Raw genomic sequence first — 10331 nt, 5'->3', positions numbered from 1 at the left:
CAAAGAAAATGTGTTAATTGGCTCTGATATAAAGACAAACATTTCTTTTGCAATAGGCATAAACAAGCCGATTCAGAGATGGAACAAGTGCATTAATGTTGCTGGAGATTATGTTGAAAAGTAAAAAGAATGTCACATTGATTAAACTGATCGATTTAGATTCAGAGCACTTTGTGTCTTTAATTATTGAATGATCCTAGTAATAATAGAAAAATTTTAATTGTAATAAAAGTTAAAATACTTTTCATTAGCAAAAAAGGGAAAGAACCCTTTAGTATATGTGTTAAAAATCTTTATTATAATCTGCAAAAAAATATATATATATATAAAATGAATAAGAAACAGAAATCACACTTAAGAAAGTAACAAAAAATTAATGAAGACATTTATCAATATAAAAGCAGCATATTCTTGTTTTGAGAAAAAAATATTCTTACAGTAATAATAACCAAATCTGATGAATATATTAAACAGATTTACACCAATATTTTTAAAACTGAACTGAAATATTCAAGGTAAGTTTGTAACACGAGCTAGTATTCTGGAGAATAATAGATGTGTATTTATCCAATGAATCAGATACCAGATAAAAGACTTTTTTTGTACTTATAAAATATAATTAATAGAAGTACATGATAAATTCAGCTCATCCATAATCAAAAAATTATATAATTTAATTGATTAATAAATAAAGAAAGAGATTAAATATTCAGAAAATAAAAAGCTAAATAAAGAAAAAATATAGCTGCTTAGAATGATTATTAAGTTTTTTATTTTATAACATAGATTTAAATAAATAACAGACACAAATGCAATACACTAAGTACAATTTTTTTGAGTCATTATACATTTTATTAGTTTTATTCTATTTTCCATTCTACTTGGTTCTGCAGTAATCTTTTAAACTTAACACAATAACTATATACTTCATACTTGTTTATTTATTTTAAGTTTCTAACATTCCATGGTTTAACTCACGGAGTATCTTGGTCGTTGCACTTTCTGATGATTTCTGAGTCCCAGGAAGTCCAGAATTATAAAATAATCCAGAGATTCAATCAGCAGATTATTTTACCTCTATTAGTTTTAGTTGATAGCTAACTAATAATAAAATTATTAAGTAAATATTATAAAATAATTAATATTTTGATATTAAACAGAAAAAAAATGTAAACTGTGAGTTATGATAAATGTTATAATGGAATGATATCCTTCATTTAAATGCAGATTTTAAGAATATATTACTGTTATAAATTAAAATAACATGGTATAATTTCATTAAACAAAACTTATTACAGGAATACATACTATTGAAAAAATTTTTATGGTAGATATATTTTTTGTAATAAATATAATAAAATAAACTTGGCAAAAAAATAAAAAAGTCACACGCAGCATAACAATGATAATTTAATTAATAGCCAATTACTGCTATAATATTAATATATATTAAACAGAAAGATTTAAACATAAATAATAAGTAAAATAGAAATGAATGTTTATTTTTTATTAAGTTAGTAACATTATTATAATTGTAATAATTTTACATTTTACAGTTTAACTGCATTTACATAAGAATGATAAAACACTGAATAACTAAGAAACAAATACTTTTTTTACTCTTTAAATTCTCTTTATTATGGTGATGACAAAACACTAAAAGCTTTCAAGAGTTTAACTTTTTATATAAGGCAAGTATAAACTGTTTTATATTTGACTGCTATCAATGGATTATAGCCATGTCAGATAAAAATTTTAAATATGTTTGCCAGCAACTGAATCTACCCAGGTGAAGAAGAAAAGTGACCTTACCCAAGAAAAAGGTAAGTAATTCTTTTATTTAGGAACAGTACTTAAAAAAATACTTTATAATAATATAAAGTATTTAGTAAATGGCGTTTTCTAAATCTTATGGAGAATAAACCAATTATTGGAATCGTAGATTAAAGAGGGTCTACTAAAATTTGAAACTTCAAATTTCTCACTGCATAACTAAAATCTGAAAAAATAACAGATACCCATAGAATCAGTAGTTTTAGAACACCCAATGAGAAAAAAAAATCTGTAGAACAATTTTTGTTATCTCAAAAACCAAAATATCAAAACTGCAGCTGATATTTTCTATTTGTAATTGTCTAAGCTAAGGATGTGATCAGAACACTGCCTTAGTACCAGTTCAAATAATTAAACCTGTAGCTTTATATGAATCACAAATAAGAGTATATCTTTTTATTAAATCACTGAAATTAATTTGTAAATATAATGATAATTAAATTCATAAACTTAACTGTATAAACTGTAATCAAGAAAAAAATTATCTGAAAACAATCTATTTCATAAGTGAAATAAATTATTACCTTTTCAAAATGTAGTTTAACGTATAATTCAAACAGAATCATTCTTCATCATAAACAACCATTTTTTCAGAGCTTCATAAAGGTTATGGTAGTCAAGCATTTGAGAACTGCTGTTCTGACTTGATGTTGCTTGGGGGTAAAATTACACTAATGTGTCAACTATTTACATTATTCATTTGAGTTTAATTACTATTTCAGTTCATTGACTTACAATAACTAATGACAGTCAAACAATGTGTATTTTTTTACTACTTATCAAACATTTTTGCACGACTACTTATTTATGTGTCATCTGTGGAATACAATGGTAATAAACTAAAAGCTGAACCTGTATATCAGCAGGATAATGGAACACTTCAGTGATAAACCTTAACTTAATCTCCTATATACAAATGCAAAAAGGAATATGAATACTGCTGTGCTATTTGAATTTGTTAATAAAAAAGTTTGTCAACTCTGCATTTTAATGTTAATAAGAGTATAAGAGTATAAGGGTGTTTATATACATTTATTCCCTTCAATTCATTATATATTAATTAAAAACTATTTATGTACAGGCTTTAACTATTTTTAACTTTCACTTTAGGATAACACTTAATGAGAAAAGTTATAATAGATGGATGTGCACATTTTTCTTATTCTAAAAATGTGTAACAAATGAGTATAGAAAGCGAGTAACAAGAATATAGTTTATTAAAAAATTAAGAATAATAAAAACAAAGTATCAAATCATGAAAATATGTGTAGAATAAAATCAAGTACCAGTATACTATAAGCACAAGGAGAACTGAAGCAGTTTTTGGAAAAATTCTGTAATGTTCAAAATAGGATAATGATCTATCTCATCTTAATTGTTATGTAACATATGTGCTGGAAATGACTGGATTACTATCTGACATGCTGGATGAACTAGCTGAACTTGTTGACTGGGCTGCTATACGTTGTAAGGAATCAACAAGCTGTCTTGCTATATGCCATAATGGATGATCATCTGATAAAAAATTGAGGGCAACAGTAGATAGGTTAACGGTCTCACTGATTGTAGAATTTTCAACTGAACCATCCCCCTGTAAAATATGAACTATGTAAATATACAAAAAGATTATATAAAAGTTAAAACTTAATACACATTAACGATAGAAAAATATAAATTTTAGTCATATTTAGGGGGTGAAAGTTGATAGTGTATGTAGCATGCTATCATACGTACATAGATTACCAACTTGTAATATATAAGTTGAAGGTATGATATAATATTCTTCAGAAGATGAAGGAATCAGAATGGGAGGAAAGTTTTATAAGGTTTGCAGATGACTTTGAATACCTACAAACTTATCTGTGGATATTCAACTGATTTCAAAATTAGAAGATACTAAGACAAAATAAGTAATAAAAATAAATATTACAAAAATTAAAATAATGAGGATAGGAGAGAGTATGTTTTAATATTTTACACAAAATTAAATAACTCCAGATATTACATTAAGAAGATTGAAGAATTGCAACTGAAATAAATACAAGAACAATAACAGTTAAGAAAGTCCTTAATAGAATGAAACAACTATTATGTAATAAAAAAATTTAGGTTTGAAGCATTTTGTGTTTGTTTGGAGGGTATTTCTGTATGGAAGTAAAATCTGGATAGTAAGAAAAGAGGAGAAAAAAAGACTGAAGGAATTTGAAATGTAGGCATGGAGGTAATTGAGATGAATAAATGGACAGCCAAAGTGAAAAATAAGGAAGTAACAAGCAGAGTGAACAAGAATAGAAGCTTAATGATAAAAATTCAGAATAGAAGTGCAATTCATAGGGGCAAATCACAAATGGAGAAGGATTGATTAAAATGCTGCAAGAAAGATTAGTAAAAGGTGGTGCAAAAAAGAGAAGATGGAAAATAGTAAAAAATTATAGATGTTCTAAAACAAAACGGGGGGCTACCAGGATTTTAAAAAGTTAGTTTGGAACAGAGATATACATGGTGAAAGTGACTTGTCCCATAATAAAAAGCAATCATACAATTACAATGATGAAAATAAAAGATAACATAGTGTACCTATGATTTATGAGATAGTTGCATAGTATGACTTCAAAGAAACCAGTACGTGAATCATTTAGTTTAGTTTTATTTAGAGATTATAACGCCTCATGACAGACTAAAAGTGCAATTCCATAGAATTGGTTTATTTTACCTATCTCTTATGATCTTTTGTGTATCTTCTGCTGGTTTGGAATAAAATATAGTAATGCTGTTCTAGCTCTTATTGCACAACATTCAAAGGTATTCAGTTCCAAAAAATCTTTTAATCCTTCTAAGCATATTAAATTACAAACACAGATTTATTTAAAATGAAAAGTACACAAAATTTCATTTCATTAACAAATTCTTATATATTTTTTTGTATTATTACTGAATTATTTTTTATTGTAAAATAAATTACATTACATTTTTATTACAAAATAAATATATTTTTTTAAAATAAATCAATATATTTAAAAAAAAACTTTATTTTTTTAAAATTTAAATGTATGATTTATTAATAATTTTTAACCTCTGTAAAAAGTTTAAAATGAAAAGTACATAACATTTTATTTCACTAATAACTTTTGATTTTTTTCATATTTTTTTTGTTGATATTACTGAATAACTATTATTTATTGTAAAAGTTTTTTTGTTACATTCAGAGGTTAATAATTATTAATAAATCACTATATTTAAATTTAAAAAAAAATATATATATGACGTCTGATTTGAACCGATGTGTCTTCGCCTTCTAAGATCCAAATATTTCATTAATTAAAATCTTATTGGGTTATTGCTCTGGAACCAATAGAAATAAGTACCACTGATATATTGTTGAAAAGCTCTCAATGAGGGCTTATTATTGCAGTTAACAAAAAGTCCAAAATCCAAATGTTTTTGATTTTGGGCTTTTTTGGACACTTTTGGTCAAGTCGATTGCAATCAAAAGGGGAGGTGCATAACTAGATGTTACAAGAGTCCTAAATCCAAAATGTCAGCATCCTACAGCTAATTGCTTTTCAGTTACGCAACATACATATACACATAAGTATGTACAGACATCACATTGAAAATGGGATGGTCAAAATAGATATTTCCGTTGAAATCTGAAAACCAAAATTTTCTACAATCACAGTACTTCCTTTACTTTGTACAAGGAAGTAAAGCATATGTTCTGTTTTGCCATTGGTATGGTTCTGATATTAAACTGAAAATATTTTTGTTTGAAAATAAAAATAACTGATTATACTACACTAATTTTTAGTATACTTGCAGAGAACTTACTGACATCTTGTAATTCATTCTTCTTTTTTGGTGCAACTGCAGTATAATTTTTATTTGTATAAATTCTGTTTCAATGTGTGTATAATTTCACAATGTTTTATCATTTGTAAATATTGTTTACAAATAATAATTATAAACTGATAAATTATAAATCTAAATTATTTTAATGGAACTAGGTATCAGGTTTACTTGTCTGTTTAATTCTGAAATTGTAGTAAATAGAATTAAAAGAAGCCACTGTGATTGGGCAAGTGCCTGTTTTGACAAAATAAATTAACAATGTCTGAGAAAAAGTGTTTAAATTCTATACTTTTTCACATTTTTTTTTTTAATATTTTCAGAACAGACTGAAATAAATTCAGAAAAAAATTTCTCATGAAGATTAAACATAGTGTTAGGAGGGCAAGGACTATACAACTAAGATGGAAATAATGATCTATTCTGTTAGATTTAATTAAGGAATAGCATACAAATATACATTAATATTATAAAATATCCTTACTATTTCATTGATCCAGCTGGTTAATACTGGGCTAAGGTTACTTAATTTACATAAATCTTTATCAGAGCTTAACAACTTATTTAAACGCTGACCAGCAATAATAAGAAGTTGTGATCCAAGCATAGCAGTATCCGTAACAGATGGAATAACCTGGCAAAAAAAATATATATAAATAACACTAATGGATAGTGAATTCACCACTGACTGATGAAATTTCAATTTCAACAATGACAATTTGAGCAAGAAAAAGCAAAATAAACATAAGTACACATATATACACCACTCAAACATTACATGTACAAGCAAGGTATGTTTTAAACTAAGTACCATTTTTTAATTAAAAAAATAAATAAATAAAAAAATAAACAAGTACACTATTTTTAACAATTTTATTTTTACGTGAAGGCCTGTACTTTAATCTACTTTTCTACAAACTGCCACCAATATTAAGGGACTTGTCATATTGTGCAACCAACTTTTGAACACCATTGTCATAGAAGTCTGCTGCCTGACTTAATAGCCACTGCAACATGGTCACAATTTCACAGACAACACTTCTTGAAACTTGATGAAACTCTTCACACAGTGAAAAAATCATAGTGTCTATTCTCTCTCACTTTTTCATCTACTTTCTGCACCAAATCTTCAGTAATAACAAGGTCGTCCATTTCATTCTTCATTATGAACATTCTGGTGGCCATCTTTAAAAGCTCTAACCCATTTTCATACCATTCCATCGCTCATGTTTTCTCCATAGACTTAACACATCTGATGATGAATTTCAGCCACTTTCACACCTTTAGCACTAAGAAAACAAATCACACCACATATTTAACAGTCGAATATTACCATAATGGTGTCTGTGGCTTGCCAACAGATGCGGTTACACAGTGCGCATGTGTGGAATCCTAACCGCAGTGGCGGAATTTCAAAATGGTACTTGCTTTAAAAACATGCCTTGTATATAAATAATAATCATATTATTCATACTTACCACTACTTGCAAAACCACATTAACTTCGACAAGAATATTTTAGAATATGTTAACTGCATGCTGAAAACATGTGAGCTTGGTGTCTTATTTACACATTTTTATACATTTAATAACATAATTACATACATATCTACATAAAATAAGTAATAATGATTATGCTAAAACGTCACAAATCCATATAAATTTATGATATAAATACATTTATTAAACTCTTCAAGTAACTTATTAATTATAATTAATTCATAAAAAATTAATGTAAAATCATAGGTGGTTTTTGTACAAGTGTAGGTATTTTATGATAGTATACATGAATTAAGAATGAAAATCATAAAATAGACAAAACCATCACATCATTAGGAAAAGAGTTCTAGAGATCTTTAATAATTTCTGGATGCTTTTGGGCCTGGATAAGATTGTAAACTGCATCTACTTGCAATTTAATGTTCTGATATCAATAAATCAAACATCTTAAAGAGCAGTATCCTAGAAAATGAAGAATGTGAGATATAGGTAAGAGTGAAATGCTAATTACTGAGACCATTAATCTGGGTCAAGTTTTACTAGATACTGTAAGCATCATTTATTAGCCATCTGTATATAGCAGTCAATTATATCTAAAATTTATATAAATATGTGTACAGGAGAGTGCTTAAAATGGAAAATGATAATAATGTGTAGTGCTGGTTAACTTGAAATATTATTCCAAGTAACAAATAACAAAAAAGCTTTATTTGAAAAATATTGCTTAACATAAAAATGTACACTTATGTGTAATGTTTATGTATATGAGTATACATATATATATATATTTTTTTATTGATTAATTCACCACAGAAGCTTTGAGTGGGGATATGAAAAATGAAATCGTTAGCATATGAAAAATGTCACGTCTGACCAGGATATGAAATAGAAATAGAAATAAATCTGGAGACAGATGAAAGGCTGAGACACTACCACTCATCATGAAGATTGGCAATATTTTTTTACTATGCTGATTCACTTCAAGTTTAAAAATTGAATGATAAAATTAATAAATACAACACTTAATTATTCATAACTAAATGAGTAATTTCATTGTCAACTCAAAAATAACTCTGTGATATTGGCTGAAAATATACTAATTCTATTGCACTTACTGCTGGAATGAAATTGTTAATATTAAGATACTTATTTAGAAAGAGAAGTAACTGATACTTTTGATAAATGAGAACAATTTAAAAAAAAAAAAAATAGATTTATTATAGAAAAGTTAATAAGAATTTACGAGAGGTTATCTCTAAAGACTTGTTTCGTTGTAAAAATATTTTATCTGAAAACTTTATAAATATGTTTTATTTCTCTTAAACCAAATACCTTATACTACTTCTCTATATAATTGACATTTATTGTAGTGATATACCAGCTTCAATATACCCTCGTTGTATTCTTCTGTCACCAGTCCATTTAGCCATTGATTAACAGCATTTCTAAGTTCATTGCCACCTGCGAATTGCGTACCACTCAACAATTTTTTCAATTTCCCAAACAAATGGTAATCAGAAGGAGTTAAGTTTGGACTATATGGTGGGTGATCATAAATTTTCTATCCAAATGTTCTCAGTAAATCAATGTCAGACCTGCAACATGTGAATGTACATTATCCTGCAGCAGAATGATGCCGTCGGTCAGCTTCCCACATGGCTGATTTTGAATGGCGTGTCGTAACTTATGTAGAGTTTCAAAGTAGGCTTCTGCATTTATAGTTTTTCTACATGGCATGAAATCCATCAGCAGTATGTCAATCTCAAAAGACTGTGACCATCAGTTTGTGTCCAAATGGATGTGGTTTGACCTTTCTTGGTCTGGTTAGTGATTGAGGATGACGCCATTCACTTGATTGCCATTTTCTCTCTGGCGTGTACTACGAAGTCCATGTTTCATCACCAGTAACAATTGAATTAAGGAAGTCATTACCTTTTTCTATATACCGCATCAAAAATTCCAAGGCAGATCCCATTCAGATTTTTTTGTAATGTTCAATTAAGATGTGCAACAATGAACATGCAGAAACCTTTCTGAAGCCTAAATGGTTAAGAACAATGCGACTGATAGCAGCTCATGAAACATCAGGAAAAAGAAGGGCCAGGTCGGAAATCATTGAGTGATGATCTTTTCTGATTTCATCATTGATGCGTTTCAACAAGTCCTCGGTGATTATTGAGGGCCTTCCAGAACGTTCTTCATCATGCACATTAATTCTGTTATTTCTAAACCTTTCACACCATTTTCGGATGTTTTTTTCATTCATTGCATTATCATTGTACACAGCAACCAACCGCCTATGAATTTCAGCCAGCTTAATGTTTTGATGGTTTAAAAAAAATATGTATCCATGTATTTCACAATCGGCAGGAACATCGATTTTCCTATTCATTTTATAATGTAATAACTCACACGTAATCAAAGATACTACAACGCGACAACTTACAGACAACAATGCAGTGTGTACATTACTAGTGTGGCCATGAATGACACAAGTCTGCCAACCTTAATGTGAGAAATATATTAGAACACATGGTTATCCTTTATCTTACTAAATAGCTGAGTTTTATTACCATTTCTTCCATTTTATTATTATCACCTGTCTTTTTGCTTATTGTAAAATTTGTTCAAAATTTAAAAGAAAAATAAAACTGAAAATAGTTGACTGCTATATTTTTCATGTAAATATATGTATATATATATATATATATATATATATAAATATATTTTTATATTATAATTAAGATTTAAACATAATTCTAGTAATCTTATTACTTGACTTGCATTTTTTATTTTATTATTATTATTGAGTATTTTTAGAATTAATTATATTGTATCTGATACTAGTATATATTGGTGAACATATCTTTAATATTAAAGGATACCTTTTATCTCGTTTTTCTGATTTTATTTCCATAATTTTTTTTAGCTAGTTTTATGCTATTTTTTACATTATATTTACTTTTGAACTTTAGGTTTACATTAAGCAAATTAGATAAAAATTTAGCAATATTATAGAAAGTATATTATCACAAAGTTTGTCAATAAGAGGTGATGAAGTCAACGAACTACATTTACAGTTCTAAACATGACCTAACCTAACACTGAAATGAAAATGGGGAAAAATAAACATGAAAATATATTTCAGTTCAA

The 10331-nt window shown here is 27.4% G+C and overlaps 1 protein-coding gene across 2 annotated transcripts in view; it reads right to left on the bottom strand.

Annotated features, from left to right (window-relative positions):
* Positions 1-381: 381 nt before the first annotated feature.
* The window catches only part of Rab3-GAP (Rab3 GTPase activating protein), a 95037-nt gene continuing 85087 nt past the window's right edge, over positions 382-10331 (bottom strand). For both annotated transcript variants that reach the window (XM_075369373.1, XM_075369374.1), the window contains exons 22-23: positions 6164-6313; positions 382-3424 (exon numbers count right to left, since the gene is read on the bottom strand). In XM_075369373.1, coding sequence (XP_075225488.1) covers positions 3212-3424; positions 6164-6313 — 363 coding nt within the window. In that variant the 3' untranslated portion in view covers positions 382-3211. The remainder of the gene's footprint in view (positions 3425-6163; positions 6314-10331) is intronic.

The sequence above is a fragment of the Lycorma delicatula genome, chromosome 6 (assembly GCF_047948215.1).
Source record: "Lycorma delicatula isolate Av1 chromosome 6, ASM4794821v1, whole genome shotgun sequence".
Classification (NCBI taxonomy): Eukaryota; Metazoa; Arthropoda; class Insecta; order Hemiptera; family Fulgoridae; genus Lycorma; species Lycorma delicatula.
The sequence above is the reverse complement of the archived record's forward strand: the minus strand, read 5'-3'. Positions and strand labels throughout refer to the sequence as shown.